Source organism: Leptosomus discolor, chromosome 9, assembly GCF_034619465.1.
Source record: "Leptosomus discolor isolate bLepDis1 chromosome 9, bLepDis1.hap2, whole genome shotgun sequence".
Classification (NCBI taxonomy): Eukaryota; Metazoa; Chordata; class Aves; order Leptosomiformes; family Leptosomidae; genus Leptosomus; species Leptosomus discolor.
In genome coordinates this window covers 20090716-20116401 of record NC_141399.1, presented here as the reverse complement: position 1 = coordinate 20116401, position 25686 = coordinate 20090716, and the positions used below count along the sequence as shown (strand labels likewise).

The 25686-nt window shown below is 45.6% G+C and overlaps 1 protein-coding gene across 1 annotated transcript in view; it reads right to left on the bottom strand.

Moving 5' to 3' along the window:
• RAD54L2 (RAD54 like 2) overlaps window positions 1–25686 on the bottom strand; it is a 44568-nt gene that overhangs the window by 2818 nt on the left and 16064 nt on the right. The window contains exons 3-19 of the mRNA XM_009958600.2: window positions 22288–22290; window positions 16247–16420; window positions 14672–14811; window positions 12526–12657; window positions 11497–11729; window positions 10817–10999; window positions 10408–10541; window positions 8915–9111; window positions 8003–8345; window positions 6157–6334; window positions 5295–5546; window positions 4570–4688; window positions 4125–4240; window positions 3035–3134; window positions 2495–2700; window positions 1063–1238; window positions 101–297 (exon numbers count right to left, since the gene is read on the bottom strand). Coding sequence (XP_009956902.1) covers window positions 101–297; window positions 1063–1238; window positions 2495–2700; window positions 3035–3134; window positions 4125–4240; window positions 4570–4688; window positions 5295–5546; window positions 6157–6334; window positions 8003–8345; window positions 8915–9111; window positions 10408–10541; window positions 10817–10999; window positions 11497–11729; window positions 12526–12657; window positions 14672–14811; window positions 16247–16420; window positions 22288–22290 — 2883 coding nt within the window. The remainder of the gene's footprint in view (window positions 1–100; window positions 298–1062; window positions 1239–2494; window positions 2701–3034; window positions 3135–4124; window positions 4241–4569; window positions 4689–5294; window positions 5547–6156; window positions 6335–8002; window positions 8346–8914; window positions 9112–10407; window positions 10542–10816; window positions 11000–11496; window positions 11730–12525; window positions 12658–14671; window positions 14812–16246; window positions 16421–22287; window positions 22291–25686) is intronic.

Sequence of the window (25686 nt, the reverse complement as noted above, 5' to 3'; positions counted from 1 at the left end):
GGGAGGAAAGTCCTGTCAGTAGGGGCACTGTACTAAGCGTCCTCTGCCCCCTCATTTCATGTCTACAGCACAGGAAGAAGGGGAAGAGGCAAGTACTCACCAGTTCCTCTGGCTAAAAGCAGGGATGCTTGTCAGACTCTGGTCACTGGCTGGGTAATACTGTGCGTAGGACGGCCGAGTGTAGGGGACGGATGCTCGCTTTTCCTCCTCATAGCTCTTCTTGGCTGCTTTCTTCTCTGCCTTGGTCAGCTTGTGCTCCTTCCGGTCGATCAGCAGCGACTCATGCTGAAAAGGCTCCTGCAACCCCACAGCACCGAGGTTTTGACACCAACAGACCACAAGAGGGAACCAACGTGCCCCAAACGGCAGCCACCCTGCATCAACGCTGCCTCTATACCAGGCTGCAGCAGGGAAGAAGGGAGTTGGAAGGCAGAGCTAGTCATGGCGAAACATATGTGGGACAAAGCATGGGTGTGACCAAGGCTTAGCTTGAAGAGTGACAAGAGTCACCTAAGCTATCGCTCACCATCACTAAGCCTGCCCAGCCAAGGCCATCACTTACCATGAGCACACAGCAAAACCCACAAGCCAAAGGCCAGGCTAAAAGCACAAGCACGGAGCCTACAGAGACATCACAGAGCCACCAGAGCCCCATGGCACCTGGCCACAGGCCCACTCTGCAGCACCACCCTACCAGTGAAACTCTTCACAACACAGGCAAGTGCTGGCTGTCTCAGCTTTGTTTTAAAGCCACCCCAGGAAGAGAGCTGGCAGCAAGCCGGGATATGCCACCGCCACCTTCCTGCCCAGCATCAAGTTGAAGAAAGGGATGCCCTATAACCTGCCCCCAAATCTCTCCATCAGAGGTGGCTTTAAATGTGTAGAAGATATTGCAAGGAAGGGCAGGGCTCTTAGGGACGTCTTTAGAGGATTTTTCACCTATTCCCAATAGCATACAGATGCTTACTTCTTGCCACCATGTCTCTATCACACAAGCAGACTCCTCCAGATCTCCTCCTGCCTGTGCAGTGCCGTGCCAGCAAGGAAGCAGGTTAGTCTTACCTTGGTGATGAGGTGAGGATACTTGAGACAGGCTAATTGTAGAACAGACTCCTTCATCTTGCTTGGATTGAGGGAGAGCTGAGCAGGGTCAGATTCCTCTTCCACAAAGTGCAGCAGGTTCTCCACCTCCCGTCGGGTGAAGTTCAGCACGGGGTTCAGATCATCCACCACCCGATCTGGAAGAGAAAGAATGGAGTGAGCAGAGAAAGGAAAAGTTGGGTAGTGTTGCCTGCTGCCCTTCCTACACTCCTGTCCTACTCCTTGCAACCTGCACAGTCCTCAGAAGCCTTCTGTAAATGTCAGGGCAGGGAGAAAAATCATCAGCCATGTTCAGAGATAAGCCTGTTTGACCAAATCAGGCTGACAAATGCCTTGTGCTCCAGAATGCAGTGCAGGCCATTGAGCTTCTGGCATGCAGGAACATGAAGCTAGTTATGGATGGTGTCCCATCTGACATCACAAGGCTAAAAACGTACAAGCCCTGGAACAGAACGGCAGCCACATCACTATGTGCCTTCCCACAAATCCCACCAAAAAGGCTCAAGTTAATAACCAGGTGCTGAAATTCACAGAACTCTGTTGAGTCAAAAGCTCAGAAAAGCAGCCATGGTCCCTCACTCACAAGAGCCTGAAAGTTTTCCTTGGACATTCCTGCCTGCACACAGGGCAAATGAGAACACATGGAGAAAACACCTATATCCAGGACTCTCCACGGAGCTGGGCCAGCTGCCAGGGGACTGCACCTCAAGTGCAAGACAACACACTGAGCCAATCATGCTGGGCTGCTGCCTCTGGAGTTGGGTTTCAAGACAAAGAAGGACACAGGCAGCAGAACTCTTTTTGGGTCACACAACCCTCAGCTGCATGCTCTACAAAAGCAACTCGACAGCTCCCACAAGCAGCACAAAAGATACGTTTGGTACAAAGGCAGGTCAGAACTGGAATGTATTAATTATTCTTGCCTCCTAAGTAAGCACTATCAGTCAAAGGTATCAATATATATTTTAATGTTGCTATTTTCCCTCTCTTGCTGCTGGAGAGAAATGGAGGTATAGAGCTATTTAATAAGTACTGCCCAGTTTAAGATAAGTAATGCCCAGGCACAGGGGAAAACAGGATTACCACCCGCCAAGTCTCCAGTCTTGTAGCAGCCAGGAGAGTCGCAGGGAAGGTAAATGGCACTGCACTGGACTGGTAGCACAACCTTGCTGCAGGATGCTGGCTCTACAACCCCTCCTGCTCTGTCATGAATTTCTTACAGGATCTCATGTCACTGCCAACTCATAAACATCAAACATAGCCCTAGGATAGTGTCTCTATCACTTCTTTGGCTGTCTAGTTTTCAACCTTAAAAAAAAGCACAGAAACAGGACTTAAAGGCGTTAAAGGGAGTGAAAGCCAAGAGTGGAGTGCCATGTCCATCCACACTTACCTGACATGCCCTGCTTGGAGATCTGACGGTCATAGATCTTCTTCTCAAGGGTGTAATCAGAAACCAGTCTGTAAATGTGGCATGGCTTCTTCTGCCCGTAGCGGTACACTCGGCACACGGCCTGGGCGTCATGGCATGGGTTCCAAGAAGCGTCAAACACCACCACTCTGTTTGCTCCAATGAGGTTGACACCCAAACACCCAGCACTGGAAATTAAAGGCAAATTTCAAATTGCTGCCTTGGCCAATTTTCAAAGCTTCTAGGCGGGGACAATAATCACAGCAAAGAGTCCATGAAGTGTCTACGGAAAGTTCCCTCCAGTTATACAGGCAACTTCAAACCCATGTTTGGTTTCCAAGACTGGTGTTAAGTTGTTGCAGAGGACTAAGGCTAAAATCCTACACCCCTAAGGAATTCAGAAGCAGAGGGCACTATCATCCCATAGAATCCTGAGTGCACGTTACAAAGAACTGAAAACCCATATGTGTGCAGAGCATAGTGCGAGTCCTCCATTGTGTCTTTCTGCTCCAGGCAACTTACCGTGTGGATAAAAGGAAGAGCCAAACAGAGGTGTTGCTGGGATCATTGAACTGGTTAATCAGTCTTTCCCGTTCCGAGGCAGAGGTGCTGCCATCCAGTCCTGAGAAGGAAATTAAGGACACATTTAAGAGCTCTGTATGTTTGGGGGAATCCCATCACAACAAAACCACTTCCCAAACACTGGGCTTTGGCACCGATTCCCAACCAATTCTAGGGCTTCCTCAAGTCATGCACTCCAGGCCCTCAAATTGGACCACTCTGCACCTCTAATTTGCCCAGCCAGGCAGGTGCAATGCATCCAGCCAGGTTGGGATTTGTTCAACTGAAAGGTCAAGCAAAACATTACTCAAGCTTGGCAAGGCCAAGGCTGGGAGTGCTACAACACACCTAGCCCATTAAGGCGCCATATTAGGCAAGACAGACAGCAGGAGCAGCAGACACAAAGGCCTCACATATGCTGGAAGCTCGAGGAACCAAGAGAAAGCAAAATTGTAAAAGCCTTTGGCAAAACCCCATAGACTGGATCTGTGCACAGAGAATACTAGTCTAAAGGAGTGCAGGGGGTGTCAACATCTCTGTTCCTGGGCAGCAGCTCATTTCTGGCAGCTCTGAAAAGATCAGATGCCATGCAAAGCAACAACCCATGCCAGAACAAGATTTAAAGCTGAGGAAGAGGGGAGGAGGAATTCACAGCCCCAAGCTAGTGAATGCGTTCCATAGTGATTCTGATTTGGGAAGCAAGATCTAGAAAATAGCCAAACAGGAAGCAAAAAGTGGCTTTTATAACTTAAAAAAAAAAAAAAAAAGCACTACTGTGTAAGTGAGATGTTAAAGATGCCTAACATCTTCCAAGTAAGATGTCAAAAAGAGGATTTAGAAATTATCAGTTAGTTGCTATCAAACTGACACTCTTTTCCCAAGCAACTAAAGTAAGAACAATCTGAAAGAGACTTCATCAGAAGAATGTTTCAGAAGAGCATTTTCACACCCAGGGACAACTACAAGAAGATGGTGGGTTACTTTCAGGAACCAGTCTGTCACAGAGATTCAAAGTGTCACACCAAAAGAGAGGAAGACTGTCTGCACTCACTGTAATAGTTGATGTTTCGGACCCAGTTGTGAACTCCTCCATCTGAGACTGGAGGATTTGGCATTGGTCTCTCTGCCAAAAACTCTTCAATGACGGATAACGTGGACAAGCTCTGGCTGCAAAACCAAGACCTCTGTTCAGGAGAAAGCCCCCACAGCAGCAAAAGCAGAGTATCAGGACTCTTCCCAAACCATGACAGCATTGCTGTTGTCAAACCCCATTTGTAAAATGCATGACAGCATTGCATTTGTCAAACCTCTCATTAGTAAACTTGATAGTGGCAGAAGTACAAAATCCACGGAGGAAAACCAGGATCTTATACAACAAAGAAGAAAAGGGGAACTGCCACACCACTCACCCTGTGTAACAACATCCTAGTATCAGGAGTGGTTCAACTACTCCAGCATTGAGTGACTGTAGGATCAGCTGTTGATACTTTGCTTACCTGAAGACCAAGATTTTGTCTCCGAGCTTCACACTTTCCTCAATTAGGTGGAACAGTAACACCATCTTGGGGGAGTTCTCCAAGACTCCTGTCTGGTAATTACACAAGATGTCTTTGGCCTACCAAGAAACGGGAGACTATTAAAGGTGGAGTTGCTCATTCCCTGTTTAGTTCAACAATCCTGCCTCAAGGTGAGAGAAATAAGTCATTGCAGAGAAGTTATATACATCCAGCCAGGTCGAGGTGACAATGTTACTTCCAACTACTGCTGCTACTTCCCATTTCAGAAGCTCTAAATGACAAACTTCTTGGGAGTATGGAGAAAAGGACATCCTCTTAACCTCTCTATCCCAAGACCTGTCCTCCAGCCCACTAGATTTACCACCATCTTATCTAGACTAAATTTCACCCTAACACCTTTTTTAGAATAACAAAGTCTACAGCCTTTTTGGTCAGATGAAAACAATAGTGTAAGAATATGTGCCTGCATTGCTGCCTCAAGAGTCCCAAAAGCCCTACCCAGCACCATGCAGACATGCTTATCAAGATGCTCTGTGGCAGAGAAAATGTAAGAGACATCCCCAACTCTTAAACAGAAGAATCTTTTCTTTGCTCTGCTTCAGAAAACTGCCCTAACAAAAAGAGGTACAGTCTTTCAGAGTAAGTATCTAGTCTACATTTATTATAACTCTCCAAATGAGGACTTTTCCAGCAGTGGTACTCACCCACTCGTAAGTAACAACCTGATTTGCTCTCTCCTGAAAAGGGTTGAAGCCAACGCTCTGGAGGAACTTGCTGTTGGTAGCTTCTCCAACTGATGATGCCAATGCACTACTCTCTGTTTTGACTTTAATTCCCTGAGGCTGACAGCGGGAATTAGTACTTGCTGTGCCAAGGTCATCCACATCCAAATCCTGCTCGTTTGCGAGATTCTCCTTTTGCAGAGCTTCATACAACACATCTGGATGGTTCCAGATCTGAAGGGGTAAGAAAAGAAAGTGGTTAGACCTGCACTGGCCTGCTGCTTGCCAGTGATTGTGGACTGAAAGGCCCCACGGCTATTCAAAGGAAAGAACTAATACTTCAGTCATCTCCTCACCATCCCCACGTGGAATTGTAAGACGCTGCAGAGAAAACCAGTCTGACTGCATTAATGCAGTGAAAACAGAAGACACGATTCTGCCATGACACAAGGTATAAACCATCTTAACCAAGGCTTTCCTGACTTTAAAACTGCCAAATCTTTTCCTTGAGAACAAACCAGAAAGCCACTATGCAATCCCACACAGCACAAACACAGATAAAGCTGCTTGTTTGCACTGCAGCAGGTAAATGGTTATGGTATCAGCCCAGTACTGGGTTCGGCTACTGGCCGCAGGTTTCTTGCACAAATTAGAAAAAGACATTTATTATCCCTGCACCCCAGTTCTAGGAAGTGGGGATAACAGCTCTGCTGGGCCATTACAAGGCACTCTGGGGAGAGAAGATGTGCCTAGCCAACCACACTTTTACCTCCTGTTTCGACTCATATTACTGTCTTTCCCGTATATACTAGAATATTTCTTTGCACCTCCTGCCAAAACCTACCTTACAACAGACACAGAAAGCTTTGAGTGGGTTCAGTCCCAGCCAGCCACTGTTGCCTGCATCCCGGAACCGGTTCATGAACTCTGTATAAAGGGCCCGCTGGATCTTTGATAGACGTACCAAAATGACGTGTTCTTCCTTAGATGGGAGCTGAACCTTCAGCACATTGTGGCCTCGCCTGTGGAGGAAATAAAGAAAGAGAGATAAATAGAGGGAAGGGAATTTCCCAATCTGATCTCTCTGTAGCTGCCTGTAGGGTAAGATTTTGACTTCTCGCCCACCTGGCTGCAGGGAGAAAGACCTCTAGTAGCATGCTTCTCTAATGCATGACACTTCAGAGATACTCCCCCTGCAGCCAAATACCAACTGTAAGCACAATTACAGAGATCTCAAATGTTACAATCTTCTAGCACAGGTCACAGTGTTAAGAGGGTGATGCAAGTCCTGTTTTCCATGGCAGCTGAAAAACAGAAATAAGACCCAAGGTCTCTTTTCAGCCCTGCCAATGACTAAGACACTCCATCCAAATCACTGGTCCAGCACCTTAGAACCTTAATCGGAGAAACAAAAACGCTTTGTTTCCAGAGTGCTGGAGACATTGTCACTTTTCATAAATGAGAGTTCATGAAACACTTTCAGATCCTTGCATAGAGGATGTGAAAAAGTGAACATCCAAATTAACCATTCAGACATCAAAATAAACCTGAGGTGGCTTTGGTGCAGTTAGAGTCGTGGCTCTCCATTATCAGAGTCTGTGGTACCAACACAAACCAACTTTACTTCTACCCCCAAGGCAAAACAGAGCCATAAGAACTACTTTGCAGTTGACAGATTGAACAAGACAGAAAATCTGAGAGAAAAATGGAGGTGCTAACCTAAGAATGTCCTCTGTGGTTTTCTCTGTATGCTTAAGATCCTCCCACAAAGACAGATAAGGTATCTGTTTAAAACTCAAGCCTTACGAAGCTGGATCGATGGGCCAAGGCCACTTGTATGAGGTTCAATAAGGCCAAATGCCAGGTCCTGCACTTCAGTCACAACAACCCCATGCAGCACTACATGCTTGGGGAAGAGCGGCTGGAAAACTGCCTGGTGGAAAAGGACCCAGGGGTCCCTGTCTGAACATGAGCCAGCAGTGTGCCCAGGTGGCCAAGGAGTCCAACAGCATCCTGGCCTGTATCAGAAACAGTGTGGCCAGCAAGACTAGGGAAGCGATCATCCCCCTGTACTCAGCACTGGTGAGGGCATACCTTGAATACTGTGTTCAGTTTTGGGCCACACTCTACAAGAAAGACATTGAGTCGCTGGAGCACATCCAAAGAACAGCAACGAAGCTGTTGAAGGGTCCAGAGCACAAGTCCTGTGAGAAGCGGCTCAGGTAACTGGGGCTGCTTAGTAGGGAGAAAAGGAGGCTCTCTACAAGCACCTAAAAGGAGGTTGTACTGACATGGGTGTCAGTATCTTTTCCCACGTAACAAGTGACAGGATGAGAGGAAACAGCCTCAGGTTGTGCCAGGGGAAGTTTAGATTGGACATTAGGAAAAATTCCTTCACTGAAAGGGTTGTCAAGCATTGGGACAGGCTGCCCAGGGAAGTGGTTTAGTCACCAGCCCTGGAGGTATTTAAAAGACGTGTAGATGTGGTGCTTAGGGACATGGTTTAGTGGTGGACTTGGCAGTGTTAAGTTAACAGTTGGACTGGATCTTAAGGGTCTTTTCCAACCTAAATGATTCTATAAGGCAGCAAGATTTGCTGTACTGCATAAACTCAGCAAACAAGCAGGCTAATTTGGGATGAAGGAGCTGCTTACATGGACTACACCATTAAGAATTCCTTGTGGACTCACCGCTGCACAAAGCCTTCCAGCAGGCTATGCAGGACATGACTGCGATACCTCATGAGACGGACATCTTGAGGGGTGCTGTCAATACACTGTCCATTCAGGATAGGGCGCTCAAACATGTTGCTGAATTCCTGTCGTGAGCCTAGAAAGTCAGGTCGGACAAAGTCTACCATGCACCAATACTCAATGAGGTTGTTCTGGAGCGGGTAGCCAGTCAGCACCACTCGCCGTCGGGAACGGATGTTCTTCAGGGCCTGTGAAGTGCTGGCATGGCAGTTCTTTATCCGGTGTCCCTCATCACAAATAACCACATCTGGCCCAGGGCGAGACAAAGCTTTCTCAATCCCTGAGGACAAGGAACATTATGTGTTAGTTATTCATGAATAAGATAAAGTTCTGGTTTTATACGGTCACCAGTTTCACAAAAAAGCAAAAGAGGGGTAGTTCTGAAAGACAGAAAAAGCAGTATTCATGGGTGGCAGAGAGGAAGGCTGACTCAGGAAGTAAAATGTGACTAGACACTAGCTCAAATTTAGCATAATGTTGTAATGACCAGACAGGACTGTCCCTCGATTTCTCCTCAATGACCTGCATTGCATCAAGTTGGGTGTTTTGCATCAGATCAGACAGGCAAATCTCACACAGACAAATCCCCAAGTTCAGTGTACTGATTTCCATGCTTATTTGCAGCTACCGCAAGAAATGACGATCTTAGAGGTCTCTTCCAACCTAATGGAATGAAAGACCCAACCAAAGCTCAATAACCTTCTGTCCCCAAAGACACAATCCTGCCCAGCAAAGTTTGATCATGTCAGGGATGCTAAAAGCAAGTTATAGGTTGTCTCCCTGTGCTGCTAGAGTTGACAGGGCAGGACAACAGGATCACACTCTCCGTCTCAAGGACTGGCCTCCCACCTTTCAGAAGCTCTTGCTGCCGGTCTTCCTCATCCAAGTCAATAATGACAGGGCCAGCTTGTTTCTTTGTTTTCTTCTTCCTGCCAGTGGCAAAGGACTTCTTCAGTGAGAGGAGACGGTACATCTCGTATCCCATCAGCAGCACACCACCTTCTACCACCCAGTCATTCACCACCCTTGCACGTGCAGCTGTTGTCCTGCAAAACAAAAAACAAACCAACCAAATAAACTGTAAGCTTTCTCTCTGGTTTCAGTTTGAACCACTGGATTGGAGTCTGCTGAGAAAAAAGACCCATTCAATTAATTAAACCACTCTCTCACATCAAACCAGACAGAGGAATACAATGAAGTTTCTTAAGGAGACAATCTGGTACAGAGAAAAAGAAAAAAGCCTTTTATGTGCCACAGGTAGCAGGGTTGAGAATGACAAATCCTTACAGAAACTGAACTGTAGAAGTTTGTCATGTACAAAAGCATATCAAATTTGTGAGCATCGTTTTTAAAGAGCTGTTGAGGAGACTAACTCTGCAAAAGTCATTTTCAGAACAAGCTGCTAATGCACTTTGTTGTAATTGTCTAGTCATTTATCCCTTGTTGTTGTCTCTTCCAATGCCAGTATCCCTCAATTATTCTTTCCCTGCTAGCCTGCTCCAAATTGGTTCAGATCAAGACACTGTCCTCACTCAATCCTTCCAGAGCACACCAGATCCCATCCAATAGTAAACACATTGCTGGAGTAGCATCAGCAGATTCAAAGTACATTCCACCCAGAAGGTGAAGACCTCAACAGATAAGTGTATAAACATAACCAATGAACTGAGAGTTCCCTACAATTACTACACTGTCCTGATCCATGCAAGAAAAATGACCCAGAATGAAGCAGAGATCCACGAGCCAAGAATACACTCCACACCAGGATGTAACTGCAATCACTAATCTCACCTTTCTGGACAAGGAGGTTTTGTATAACTTGCCAGAATCCCTCAAGGACAATACAACTCACAGAAAGTCACAGTGTCAGGTAGAGGAATCCCCAAGTGTGAAAAACCTCAGAAAAAACCCCAAACAACCCATATTTAAAATACAAGAGACAGGTGGTATAGGGGGCACATGCCTCAGGAATCCCAGGACTCTGACAGGACTAGCAGTGTACCACCAGAAACAAACCACAGCACTTCTGTTACTCTCCACAGAAGTAGCTTTGTCTCTGGAACAGGGTTCCTGATCTCAGCACACATGGCGGAACAGAAAGGCGCATCAGCAGTGCAAGAACAAAGTACAAGTTACAAATATTGAACGAAAGAGACAGTAAATCTCTCACAGATAGCAAAATCCTCCCCTCAAGACAGCATCCACAACAAACGCAGAGTGAGAAAGATCTGGGAGTCGAGGGAACAGAATCAGCTCCAACCAAATGGTCTGCAACAGCAATTCTGGTAATAGTTCCATAAGACACAGTCCAAGAGTTCAAAAGGGCTTTTACTGGCACCTACTTGTGTTCATCATTCAAGATGTGGACTTTGAAGGTGCGGGGCTGAACCTCTTTGGAGTTATAATCAGCTGGAAGGTTTTCAGGTGCTGGGAGCCACATGTTGAATTCTGCTAGCCAGTTTTGGAGCGTATTCACCTGAAAAAATTAGCCACGGAAAGATTAAAAATCCAGTTGAGTCACTCAGGATTTTAAGAGCACAAACAAGAACAGGGAATGACACTCAGCTGTGCACAGACAGAAGGAGCAGACCACAGCATGCGAACTCAGGGACACAGAGAATGAAAGAGGAAAAAGAGCAGTAAGGGTACAATAGAGCTCGACATGAGACAGGACATTAATCAATATTCTCTATGCAAAGAAAGAAGCACTGCAAGGAAGCCCCTCAGCCAGCCCTTCACGTGGCTACTTACAGGTACAATGGCAAGAACAGTCTTTGCCTCTGTGTGCCGAAAAAGTACATCCAAGAAAGAGATGACCTGTATGGTCTTGCCCAGGCCCATGCTATGTGCTAAAATACACCCAAACCCACTGCTGGTTTTAAATCTCTCCAAGGACTCGACCAAGTTGTCATACAGGAATCGGATCCCACCAATCTAGACAGAAAAGTAGAAAAGGTATTAGAATGGTGGGAGGAAAAACCAAGATGGGTATGCATTTACAGACTGTCAAGCACATTAGGATTGCATAAACCATGAAAATATAAATGGGATGTTTCAAGTTCACTACAGTACTCTAATCTAGGTAAGGCTCAGAAAGTCAGTATTTTTAGATACTCATAAAACTTCCTGAGAATGTAACAATAAATCAAAATTAATCTGTAGCGAGAGAATCAGAATTAGGGTTGATTAGTTTTTAAAAATAAAATTATACTTATAAACAATGTTCATCTAAATATATAAAGATTTGATGATAACAATAGCTAAAGTTATACATAATCCTGGCCTTTCTTTAGTTTGCTCCTATCACTTCACTGTCCACAACAGCCACCACCACAACTAGACAGGTCATAGAGCTCACCAAAGAAGTTCTGCTGAGATTACAAGGCAAGCTTTCCAGAATTCATCGCATTTTCAACGTTAATAGAGCCTACCTGATGAGGTTTTACTGCATGTGCAAGCTGGGGAGCCAGGAAAATATCCTCCTCATTTGGTGGATGATTGATGTTAACAATGACTTGCCCCAGAGCATCTGACTGATTTAAGGCATCATTCACATGAGAGCCACTACTCTCTTCACTGCCATCCTCCTCCCCTTCATTGCCAGAGTCACTGCTGTCCACAATTTGGAGGGCATCATCCTCTCCTGAACTCAGCTCAATCACTTCTGTAAAGTAACCAAAAGAGGAGAGAATAAGGGCAAAGGTTAACTTGACATCAGGGTTCATCATGCATGGGAAAAAAAAAAAAAATCATATTGGGAAAATAAGGCTACACCTTTTGCAATTCCACACTGACCTAATAACCTATTCTAACAAGTAGGCACAGTAAAGGCACACATCAGGCCTCTCAGACCAGCATATAAAAGCATGAGTATCCCTGAGTTTCCCCGAGTTTCCCCATGTTTCAGAGCATTAATTTGGGCTGATCCAAACAGAACATGAGACAGTTTCTGTAAGTCTTCTATGTTCTCCTCCACATGTTCTCTTAATTCCCAAACCCAGACATGCATTTTATCTGTGGATACAATGTCTAAGGACCACCAAGGAAATCAGGCAGAAGTACTCTACCAGAGTGGTATAAAGGAGTCAGGTTAGATCGATTTGGGACAAGTGACACAAAACCCATTTTCAGTTGCAGATCAGAATACTTCGATGCAATTTTTATACACAGCAGATAACACTCATCTCATGTAAGCATTCTTCAGCAGAGCACTGAGCAAAATTAAGTACATTTATAAAGCATAAATAAACACAAGTTTGCAAGAGTGCCTGATAGGCCATTTTATAAATGTCAGTTTAGGGCTCAAAGGCCAGAACTGGCCATATATTTGGAAACCAGTAGGCCTACAAAAATCTGAAGTTATTCTCTACTGGAGCATCTGACTAGATGAAAACAGGAGACTTGTGGCTAAATAAACAGCATATTGTGAGAAGACCAGGCTGAGGCAATTGGTCACTTACCATCCTTAATGCTATTTTTTCCTTTAGCATCATCTTCACTGCCACTGCTGGTACTATCTAGGCAGATCACTTCATCAGCCAAGACCTGAGGGGGGAGCTGGGTAGCCTCTGCTGTTCTGAAAACGATGTCCTCTACAAACATAAATTACAAACAATAAGTAATTCATAATTATGGGGAAGGAGACAAAACTGTTCAGAAACTAGACAGTATTTCCTTCCACTTTTGCTCCAATAACTTAGCCCTGGAATTTTCCATAACAGACTCTCACTGTCTGCAATACTGCTATGACTCAGCTTCCTGGGTCACAATCTCCTCCTTTCTCAATATGCTGAAACAATAGCCCATTGCTGATGGTACCCTCTCTGTTGTATGCCCTGGCTGGGACACACTGACCATGCAACATGGTAAAGCCCCTTTTTTTCATTCTGTTGTTTTTTTTTGAGGGAGGGAGGGGTGTCTCAGAAGTAAAAGCTGGTTTTCATCCAGCAGAGAAAGGGAACTGAAGGGAAGATAACTGCCTTTTGTTAGTAGGGACACTGTAATAATTACATCCCACATATCATAAACAACTTTTACTGATCAAGACTATTTGTTTGCATGTTTAAGTATTGCCATGTGGGGAGTGAGGCTAGCAAACAGGGCCAAATAAGCACCGCTGCAGTGACTCAGCAAGCAATGACATTCTTTGGGGCTGCAACCTACTCTGCAACAGCTAAAGTGTCTTAAATAGCTCTTATTCCTTCCCCCTCCCATGTAAAAATGTTTTGAACACTTGCACTTAAGGGAGAATATACATTTTCTCAAGAGTCTTTTTTTTTTTCTTCTCTTGTTCTTACCCCCGACACAACTTCCAACTGCACTTCTCTGTCCTTTACAACAGTCTGTGAGGCTGTGCTATAAACCAGATCTCTGAAACGATCCAGGTTAGAAGACAATGCAAGATGACATATTCACTGGAAGACAAGGGTGGTGCTTAACATTCATACTGCCTGCTATTTCACTGCTTTCTGAAACAGGTGAGAAAACACAAGGCTACAACATGAACATATGTGCATCCAGTCTATTATTCCACTATCCCTAGTAGCAGACCCACGCATTACAAGACCATTCACAGTACATATATGGTCTGGACCAATGACATAGCATTTCTGTCAAGTTTGTTGGTTTAAGCTTCCATATCATTTCAGCTGGAAAGACAAGAGACCTGTTCCAGCATCCCACTTACACACAATTAACTTGTCAAAATATCTTCCACAAAACTTACCCAGCACCTGTCCCCATGCAGCCACAGCATCTGGATTCAGAACTAGTTCAGAAGGGGAACTGACTACACTGAACCAACAAGTGGTTTGGAACTGCTGTTTCAAGAGTTTACATGCAGTATAGAATCATAGAATGGTTTGGGTTGGAAAGGACCTTTAAAGGCCATCTAGTCCAACCCCTGCAGTCAGCACAGACACCTTTAGATAGATCAGGTTGCCCAGATCCCCGATCAACCTGCCGACCTTGAATGTTTCCAGGGATGGGGCATCTACCACCCCTCTGGGCAATCTGTGCTAGTGTTTCACCACCTTTATCAAAAAAAATTTCTTAGGATCATAGAATTCCAGGTTGGAAGGGACCTCAACGATCACGTAGTTCAACCTTTCAAGGTGAAAATACAGTTTAAATGATATGGCCCAGCACCCTGTCAAGCTGAGTCTTAAAATTGTCCAATGTAGGGGAATCCACCACTTCCCTTGGTAGATTATTCCAATGTCTAATTGTCCTCATGGTGAAAAAGTTTCTTCTGGAGTCCAATCAGAATCTCCCCAGGAGTAACTTGTATCCATTACCCCTTGCCTTTTCCATGGGACCCCTTGTAAAAAAAAGGAGTCTCCATCTTCTTGGTAGCCACTCTTTATGTACTGATACATGGTAAGAAGGTCTCCCCTAAGCCTTCTCTTCTCAAGGCTGAACAAACCCAGTTTTCTCAGCCTTTCTTCATATTATTTCTATATACTTCCTTGTATCTAGTCTGAATCTACCTTCTTTTAGCTTAAAACCATTACCCTTTGTCCTATCATGGACAAGCATGGCACGTTTCTCTTCATTCAGCTTCTATCCTTAAAAATCCTGCTTCGGGTTGCATCTCCCACTGCTTACCAGGAAGAAACTCTAGGGGTACGGTTGGTATAGTGGCTGGATAATCCTTCCGCTGCTGCTCTAGCCGTTTCCGTCTCTCCAACTCTTCCTGCTGGGCTGCTTTTGTCACGGCTTCCAGTTGGTCCTCACGCAACAGCTTTCTGAACACAGGAGCAAACAGAGAAACATGATTTGGTTACACTCAAACAATAATTCAAAAATGTGAATGGCTGTACTGGCTCAAAAGATGATTGATGAGCTACAGGTAGTCTGTTTTAGCTACACAGGCTAGGAACATCATTGGCAAAAACTACAGACAAATTCTACAGCTATTTCAAAACTGTACTCCCCAACTATAGGTAACACTACTTTTAGTCAAGGAAAAGATAAAAGTTTGATAGAAGCAAAATAATGAAGGAGAGAAAACATGAGTGGTTAAGTATATACCTAAACTGGGTTATCATAGACTAGTTCTTCTGTCTGAGAGGCTGTTACTTATTGCTATGCAGTTTATAAATAGAAAATGCACAAAGTCATGCAAAGAAGATATATGGGAAGAAAAGGCATCAATTCCCCTGCAAAAAGTCATCACCCTGATTCTCCTCTGGCATAGTATTTTCAGGAACTAGGACCTCTAATGGCTTTAACAATTGTTTGAAAGGATGCTCTCAAAACACCTTACCTTTACAGGTAGTTTTCATTACTTCTGAAAGTTGCTTTCCCCCCCCTTCAGTTTCACATGTGCAGCCCTGGAAATGAAGGCTCTTCTGCCAGAGGAGAGGTGCGGCACAAGCAGTGGTAAAATCCAGCTCCCTCAAACTAGCCTTTAAATCTGCCCAATCCCACACTGCAGGAACATCTCCTCTGTCCTAACAAAGTCTCCATTTCCAAGGCCTACTCAATGCTCGTTCCTTCGGCTTTAAGAAAATCAATCTGCACAAGCATAAATATGAACCAAAGACTACCAGAATGTTACATACAGGGCAAAAGAGCCACTTGCTGCAACATGAGTTCCTGCTTCATTATGACTCTAGGCATTTTAGATCCCCTTGAACAAAATTTCATAGTGAATTAGCACCTCACAACCTGTGCCAGATATATATGGTGACTTAGGCAATCAAACAATTACTGCTTTATAAAATCCAGGTGAAACTGATTTCCAATATTTCAGTCACCAGTCACAGTATCAGCATTCCTGCCAACAAGTACCCAGGATAGTAGAGGGAAGGACTATATTTCAGGCTGTTTGCAAAAGGATCCTCATCAGCAGATATCTGAAACTGGATATTTACTTAACAGTGGTATTGTGTTTCAATTACACGTCTTAAAGGCCAGAAGCAAATACACAATTTTTGCAATATATTCCATAACCAAATATTCACTCTTCTGAAATATCAAACAAGTTTGCACCCACATGCAGCACTCCAGTCTAAGATCATACTACTCCCACTGGTGAAATCCTAAGGGTTTGGAAAAGAAAAGCCATCTGGTCTGCCAGCAATGGCAAAATGTAGCTCAGAAGCAAAGTCCAGAGATCCTGTTTTTACCCAAAGGACTATAGAGGAACCTAGCTCTTTCTGTCCTGCTGCTTTTTACCTTATGTTCCTCCGCATGTGAGACGGTTTCTGAGCCCTCTTCTTTTTGGTGTCCTCAGAGGCCAGGCTCTTGTGCTGGTTCTGCAAGAGTCGCTCTGCCCGCTCACTCTGAGATGAGGTAGTTGAAGTAGAGCGCTGCCATTCTCCATCCTCCACATGTTCAACATGGTCACTGCTGAACACAGCTTCCTGGGGTTGGTCTGAAAAGACAAGGAGGTAATGACATGAGAACAACTGTGCCAAGCTGGCAGCTGGCTTTTACATGAGCGTTCATGAGAATTTGAGCTGAATAGGAACCAACCAACAATCCCTATTTTCATTTGTTTGCAAGCATGTTTCTCTGAGGGTCAAAACGGAGGCCCTTTCCAACAGCCACTCAGAGAGTGTTAAAAAGTTTTAGAGTGAAGGGTCTGTTTCCAGTGAAAGCGAAGGCTAATGCCACTCAACACAGCCCACAAGTGTCCTGACAGGAAAACAAGGCAAAATTATTTCAGTCCATGTAGAGCAGTTGCTGCTCCTAAGGGCCTGTTTTCCTACAGGAGCCTGACGAGCTCTGATTAGAACAAGGGACTCAAATCTCTTTTTCTCTGTTTCACAGCATTCAAGTGGGGCAGAAATTTCCGTTTATACAACACCTATGTAATCATCTTCAATTTAACAAAACATACCATGCAAGAGGTTATCTGGTTCAAACACTGGGTCATGGCTTAGCAGGTAGCTCAGTGGTTTTATCATCAGGCTCCACTCTCCTGATTTAAATGGTAACTTCTGGCAAGCTTTTTTAAAAACCAAAAGTAAGTGGCAATACTCTTTCCACATTATAATTCATATATATTTCTTTTTCTCTGCATTCTCCTGTTTTCAGACTTCCAGTAGTGGCTCATTTCAGTCTTAAGGCACTATGTGAAATGACACCTTGTTCTAGTGACATTTTGCTCAACAGGCTGCCAGTGACCAAGCTAATGCTCGCAGAGCAGAGAAAGGAAATGTTTCTGTTCAAAAGGTTCCCTTAAACTGTTTCTGACAAGACTTGTAATAGCTTCTTTGAAACATCCTGTCCCCCTGTGTCAGGCAAAGAGATACCCTGAACCTCATCTCATAATCAGCTTTCTTGTTTATACCGTGTATTTGAGCTAATGACTGAGCTGAAATGACACTTAGACAGAACTCTGAAGGAAAGACAACATCAGCGCAGAAGAATGTGGCAGATGAAGTAATACAGAACCAACAAGTATCACATTGTGACTCCGTGGGATCTGGAGACAAAGACCATCCCTTCTCAGGAAGCCGGGAACTTAAATGAAGGATGCTTCAGTACAGCATATTACACATACAGGCATCTCTACAGCTGCCATGTAAATATGCCTATTAAATTAACCTTACCACCAGCATCACCTCTTAAAATCAAGATGACAAGAACTAGATTCACACCTTCATCAAAAGCACCAACTTTGCAAGCTTCCTCTCCAGACATCCCACCAGACCTGCCCCTGCATTTGCTCAAAGTCTATGTCAGAATCCATTTCAGGGCTCACCCCACCTTGGACCAACACCAAACATTTCTGTGAACATCAGTCCCAACAAGTCCTACACATACTGGAAAAACAGGTATCCACAACTTATGGGATGAAACACATCTCCTGATGAATGCAAGAAAGTTATGTTGCATGTGAAGATAAAGGCAAAGGTGTTTGCCACTACAGTCACAGTATTTCTCCTACCACAGCCAAGGTCTTGGAGCCCTGTCCTCCCACCAAGCTCAGACATCACGCATCACATTCACTTGCAGACAGAGAACTGTGCTGGGAATAAACCCAGTTTCCCAGGGTTCACAGACAACAGCTCTGCTATTTGAGCTACAGACACATTTTAGTCACATTACCTGCAATTCTTCAGTACTATTTCCTTCCCCCTACCCCTCTCAACTCCTGGTTATATAATTAGATGAAAAGATTGCATGAAATAGGGCAAAGGGAAGCAGGGAGGCTGCACATGTGATCACGTGCTCTGAGATGAGTCATTAAAGCAGTGGCTGTCCCGGAGACAAACACTGCCATGGTTTCACTGCTGCCATCTCACCCTGGGCCCAGGGGACCTTGACAAGGCATCAGAGAGCACAAAGTCATGCTTGTTTTGGAAGAGGAAGCACTTCTCTCCCCATACCCCAGCAATTACTCACATCACCTCCTTCACCAGTGACTCCGCCACCCACACTGTGCCAGGAAAGGGTGCCTTCAGGATGATGCTAACAAAATCCAAAGGCTCAGCAGCCCAAAGGTAAGGCCATTACGCGACTCCTCTGTACATTTTCATATTTGTTGTGCAATCCTTATGTAGACTCATTCCACCTCTGCATTTTTCCTTTTCTTTCCTCTTAATGATATGTAACACAAGGTCTGGTGAAACTGACACACAGCTGGATCAGACACGTTTTTATTAAAATATAATTGTCATCTGATCAGGAGCCTGAAGCCCAAAATTTGATGACAAATTTGGTCCTGCACTGAGTACAGGCCCTCATCTGCCACAGCAATGTCTGCTCAGGCTGGTGTTTGTCCTGCTAATACCAGCTCTGAGGTGAGGAACACAATCTGTGCTTCAGCCCACATTCCTGACACATATGCATCCAGATACCGAGATCTCTTCCACACTAGAGACAGTACCAAACATCGCTCCGATTCAGCTGCAGTGGGATTCAGAGGATGGCTGGCTTCCCGAGGCTGGTCCCATCCTTGCCACTACAATGAATAAATCTGCTTTTCACAAAGCTTAACTAACACAATGATAAAATCACAAGTCTAACCATGCAACAGCTCCCACCACACCTGTGACATGAGCTGGCAGTTACTAGCAGAAATTGTTTTGTCACTGTTTTGTATTAAACTCCTGATTGTGTATGCAGCCTAAATCTTACTGCTTATGAAAAGCAAGGCTCCCAGCTGCAGCCATGTGGCTGTGCTCCAGCACTGTGAGCTCCAAGCTGTGTAACTGGGACCCACACTGGGACAGAAACACATTAAGAAACAATAACTACACACACACAAATCTATTTTGTACAAGAACAGATTTGGTTTTTGAGTTGGAGGAAGTGTGGGAACAGCCTTGTTGAACAGGTCTCATCAGGTAATCAATGGAATAATTCTTGCCCCAATTTTGCCAAGCCTACATCTACAACAGAAATGCAATTATGGTTTTGTAACAGGAGCTCAACACGTTACTCTGACATGGCTATACAAGCAGCTTTTTATACAACACAAAAACTCATCAGCCATGTTTGCATGTTGACAACTGCCTGATCATGCTTAAGCTGTTAGTGCGCTCTAGGAAGACCTGGGCAGTTATCCACATTGCTGCAATAAGTACAGCATTGCCACCAGTCCATGGGTAACAAACCAGCACAGCCTTGCCCAGGGACATCAGCCACATACGCCCAAGCACAGCTAGGTGAAGAGCAGGCCCAAGTCTGCTCAGCAGAAGACAGCCATGGGTCAGTCATGGTCACCAACAAGGATGTAAACCCATCCCGTGCTTACACACTGTCGGCACTGAGACTCAGCTGGAACACCAGCTGTGTTGCATGTTTTGCACAGTGCTCAACAGAAGAGGCACCAGATCCAGAAAGAGGGTTTCCTGAGAGTACTGGTGATAGGATCAACGCCGACAGTGAGATTGTCAAGGGTAGTGGTGATAGGATCAATGCAGACAGTGAGCTTGTCAAGCAGCTGCTCCTTCAGGTGGGTTACAGCTCTCTGTCCAAGAGGTCCCCAGGTAGTTCCCACTGGTCCTCAGCTACAGACACCTGCACACACCCAGGCACTCCGCCCTGCCAGTTACCCTGAATGCCAAGGGGCAGGACTACTTTAGACGTTTAAAATGTGCCTGCACTATCAAAACCCAATAGACCTGATTACAGCACAGCTCTGCTTTGTGCTGCAGACCAGGGGTTGCCAGTTTTCTTTGCTCAATAAGCAGCAGCAACCACTGCCCCCAGCTGTACATACAAGCAGGGGGAGGTGTTTGGCTTCTCGACTGACACTCGCAAATTACAGTTTAGAAGTCTCTGTAAGGAGGAGAGTTCTGACTGCTCTGTATAACTCTGCTTCAGATGCTCCCTGTGTGGTGTGACTGCCGGAGCTGCCCCTAAACACCACACAGAGGTGTGACTCATGATGCAGAACACAGCAAAATATTTGTCCCACAGTCAGGCACTTCCTATTGCACCCAAGCTTATAAAACTCACCTCATCACCCCCTTCTTACAGAATACTCTCAAATTGCCCTTAGAACAGCATGGGATGCAGCCCGGAGAATATTCTTTAGCATCTTTGATTCAGCAGTGAGTTGGTTTTGACACATACAGCCTGCTCTGCTAAAAGGCTCAGGTTGCCGTGAAGTGTTGTGAAGCAGCAGGTATGTTTCTTTGAGATGCCAGATTTCTGTAACTAACATAGTCTTCTCCTGACACTGAGGTGTGTGAGAAACAGTGCTATAGCTGCATCCAATCTCCATGCTCCAAGGCAAACCTCAGTAAGTCCAATTGTCTGTGTACACACAAATAAACATCTACAGCTCAGCTCTAGCAACAGTCCAACACTCCTAGGAGTACAGAAATTGCCATTCAGGTTAAGACCCAAGGGTCCCCTACCCCAGGCTGCTGCACAAGAAGGTCCAAGAGATCCCTCAGTGGACAGAACACTGTCTAAGATGGTTACTTCCTTGCCTCCTCAGTTACCAGCTAGCTAGAGCTACACCCTCCTCCTGGGAGGCCAACTTCTCTGCCAGGGTAACTCAAATGACTCCAGGGAAGACATGCCACTGAAAACGAGACACTTGTTTGTTTCTAAAATCGTTTCACTATGGAAACTCAGGATACCAAATAGCACTATTTTGCTGAGTCTTTGGGCTTATTTCCTACCCTCAGGACAGGGTTGTGTATGCATGGTGAGGAAGGTAGCTGCACGCAGAGCAGCGAGGAGTTAATTGTTGCTTTGGGAGCTCTCTTGTCCGGCACAAAGAGCAAGGAACAGTTAAATATTATTGCAGGCCTTTTAGGAACTTCCATGTAGCTTGTGGGCAACAGCTTGTCAGAGACTAGCTAGTACTAGCTAGTACTACTACAGCCGGTACTGAGCTGTCAAAGCAAGAATGGGAGGAGCACTGAGGGATGGCACAAGAAAGACTAATTGCACAGCTCCAGCTGCAACACTCACAGTCACTGACACACTGAACTACAACTGTGCCAAAGGCTAGAGAAGCGACTCTGCAGAGCAAACCCAACTGCAAAGGCACTGACAAGCTGGCAGGTGCTCTCTGGGGTTATATGATGTTTTCCCAGTGCACTGGGCACTGGAGAGGTGTGTAGGCGATGCCAGAGTTCAACTGTACTTGGTACCTGAAGAACAGCAGTTCTCTAACTGCTGCACAGCAATCATCTCGGAGGCTGGCAACAGCCAGAGTGCTCTGGCTTATCCTGTATTGAGCTGTGGAATATAAATTAAATATTTTCAGCATATTCTTTCTCCATATGCAACTGGTGCAGCTGTTGTGTGGATGCCACGCACGAAGGCAGGAGAGGTGTCTGCACAGAGCACCTGCTCATAGAGGCGGAATTACAAAAATACTTGAACGCCCCAAGGCTGGAGGCAGGAAATTCCTTGTGAAACCCCTCAAGGACAGTGTAGGTGAAAGCAAGGGGGAAGCTCAGACTCCCTTCTTCCAGGCCCTACCTGCTGCAACATCCAGGAGAGCCACAAAGCCCCCTCCTGGAGCTTGACACACATCAACGCCCCGTTCCTTCCTCCCAAAAGTCACCCCAAGAGGGGACAGAAGGGGGACACAGCCCCTTCAGGGACTCTGGACCATGGCTACCCCCTGCAGCCACTCTCAGGACAGCTAATTAGCCACAAGACTTTGTTCTGCTCAGAAAATAATTGGGCACAGTCTTTGACGGCAGGACGCCCCTCCCAGTCACAACTGCTTAACAAAACCCTAATTATGTAAGCATTATATAAGCCAGCACACCTACCCCCCCTCGCCGCAGCACCCGCTTGGCTGCGCTCCCCGCCAGCACGCCGGGACCCAGGCACCAGGCGCCTCTCGGCCCTCTCCAGCCACCAACAGCCGCCCACTCACTGACAACGTGAGCCCCAGCGCTGAGCTGGGATCAGCCTTTTGTCCACACCAGTGGTTTCTTGCATGCGTGGGATACTCCTGAGCTTGTCTGGGTGCCCCTCGTGGATGTCCTCTCCTCGCCAGGACTGCAGGTGTGGGGAGCTCCCAGGCCAGGCGTGCAGCACCCCATCCAAGAGGGCAGCCACACTGTGCGCCTCAGGCAGCACGACCTGCAGCCCACCAGCTCCTCGCTGCATGCTGTCCCTGCTCAGTTCCAGCAAAAGGCAGCCCACTGATCAGAGGAATAACCAACTTCCACCATCACTCTCGCCCCAGCTCTGCTGCCAGCTGCAATGGTTGGTGTCTTGATGAGTCACAGCCACGGTACTGCAAGACACAAAGGCATCTTTCGGGCTGAGCCTGCCCAGACTCAGAGCTTGCCTGCTCCCAGGGGAAGCTTCCCTCACCTGTCAAACAGCAAGTATATCAGCCTTAACATCTTCATTCCTGTTGCTCATTTATCTAGGAGTTAACCACCTCAGGTCTGTTGTTCATACTTGTCACTGTAACCAGACACAAAGACTGTCATATTGGTATAACAAATAGCATTGTTTGAAGTCTGAGTAACACATTCTTCATTTCTCTAGGTATCTGTAAAGAGATCAGTTGCTGTGGGCTCAGACACCTATGTGAAATCCGCAGATTGCTGGTGAGAGATGGCAGGCTGCCTCCATCCCCGGCCCAGGACCAGAGGATGGAGGGGAGAGACATGAAATGAGCTCTGAAGAAAACACCACCAGCACAGGCTCTGCAGGCCACAGTACGGGGAGGGAGCCAGACCAGGAACACAGAAAAGCCAAACCCATCTCCAGGCTCCTTCTTGGGCAGGAAGTAAGCCCCAACTGATGGAAAACTTTAAAAGATAAATTATAAAGCAGCATTGCCCTTCTTTTTTTCCTTCAGATGTCTTTTAGCGTATCAGTTACTGATGAGGTTATGCTGCAGAATAAAAGTCCTTTCCTGGCCTGAAGGAATCCGTCAGGAACAAAAGGCAGCAGAAATGAAGGGCAGGAGCAAGGAAGATACCACCCAAAAACCAAAGGGAAAGGAAGCAGCCAAGAAGTGCTGAGAGGCAAACTGGAACATCAAACAGCTAACTTTGGTGACAGACGATATATCTTCTAACCCTGGGATTATGCAAGCAGAACTGGGCCCCAAATACTCAAGAGCTCTTGTTCTGGCCAGGCCTCAATGCTGCGGACGCTGAGACCCGGGTTACATAAACACCAAAGAGCACTTATATAACTGTTGTATGGCACCGGCTTGCAGCCACCAGGACCCAGTGCCACCGGAGTGTGGCAGGTAGGTGCTCTGGCCAGCCCCACGCTGGGGCAGCTCTGCCCAGCCCCTCTGAGACCTTGTTCCCACTCCTGCACAAGCCCCCAAAATGCAGCCCAGGTGGGGTGCCTGTCAGGTTGTCCTCCCTCTCACAGGCACCATGGAAGAAAGGTTTATGGTTACTGCGGAGCACCAGGCAATTTTGAGTCCATTTCCAGCTCTGATACGCTCAAAGGAAGGTTGTGAAATTTCAAATCAAGCATTTTAATAGTGCTTAGAGATGGCAGGAACTGGAGAAAAGCAGAACACTGCTACCTGGCATCCCTCTTCTAGATATATAAACAAAATTACTTTTCCCAATAAGAGTCCTCAAATCTAAAATGTAAACTGCCGCCTCCTCACACAAAGCCAGGAAACGCATCCGTTAAGGTAGCGCATGAAGCAGGGATAGGTTACATTTGTCCTTAAGCCAGGGGTGTGTGACAGCAACTGAGTTACATAAAACTACTGCACTGGAGTCAGGAAGTGTTTCAGGCCAAGTGCTGTGAAGTTTTCAACAAGCTGCATACAGGAGGGAAGTGAAGCCTCCCCTTTCTGGTTAATCCAGTTAACTAGTAACCCAGAATATAATTTTGCCAGACAGATTACAAAAATTACCTTAGGGATCTAAACCAAAGTAATCAGATTTAACCATCAGACCTTATTTATTTTCACAATAGTTCAAAACTTTAAAAAATAAAAAAGTCTGCTCTATTCTGTTAAGGTGGATAGATATTGATTTAGGTAACAAAGATAAATTTCCCCTCCCAACTTCAGAAAATAGATGTATATAGGGGCTTGACATGTTCCCAGCACAGTGAATCCAGCTGGCTGCTACCATGACTCTTCTAGGGATAAATTTCATGGACTAAGAAAAGAGGACGAGTAGGGGAACAAGCATTCTGCATTATGCAATGATTACATAAGCATTAGTTTACACTAGGTAGCTGGGAGTTGTGGTATTAGTTTTATACTAGTATACCCTCAGAGCAATGAGAAATAATAAAGAAGGGATTATTGCTGCCACAGGCTTCCAAGGCCACGAAAATGGCAAACAAAACAACAAGCACAAGTCAAACTTTAATCTCTGCCTCAAGCCCTCACCATAGCTTCCTTCAGGACCTGTTAACAGGGAGGGGGGGAGAAGACAGCTGACACTCACTCATCATTTAAAAGAGCAGCATGAGAAATAATCCCAGCATAAAGCATCCTTCAGCATCTGAGTGCTCCTTTGTTGTTGCTCACGATGGCAAAGGTATGAGAGAGGAGAGATTTCAAAATTATAATACCTGGCATATTTACACTAGTTCAGTGTCAAAGGACTTCACAAGCAAGACATGGTCCTCACAATAACCTGTGAAACACCCGCCTGTCCATCTTGCAGAGGAGGAAACTAAGAAATCAGGCAGGCATCAGCACTCCCAAGCTGTTGGCTCCCTGTCCTACAGTGCAACCACCAGGCTCTCTTTCCTCTCCTTAAATATAATTTCCTACTTGGAAAAACAAAACATAGTTGTGGATTCTTTTAGAACTGTAACAAAGCACAGAACTTCAACTGCATTCCCTTTTTCTGCTTCAGTCTCTAAAGTAATTTCAGAGGAATTTTTAAGGACTCTGTTTAATGAGGAAGGCATCACTTGGGAGAAAAATGCAAACTGTTGAGTTCGAGCCTATGTGCCACCACATTCCACCGGCATTTCTCCCATCAAGCGCAGCCAGAAAAGTGACTGAGAGCACTGCAGAAAGCTAATAAGACCAGGATGAAACACCATCACTCAAAGAACAATTTGTTTCTGCTTTTCCTTTTCAAAATATTGGTGCTGCTAAAGGAGTTTGACAAAGGGCTGCAAAGTTCATGCAATTGGACTCACAAAAACTGAAGCCACAATGTCACAAGGACACCCACATCAAAAACATGTAGTACCCCAAAAGCTAAGACCATTACAGCCTGGAA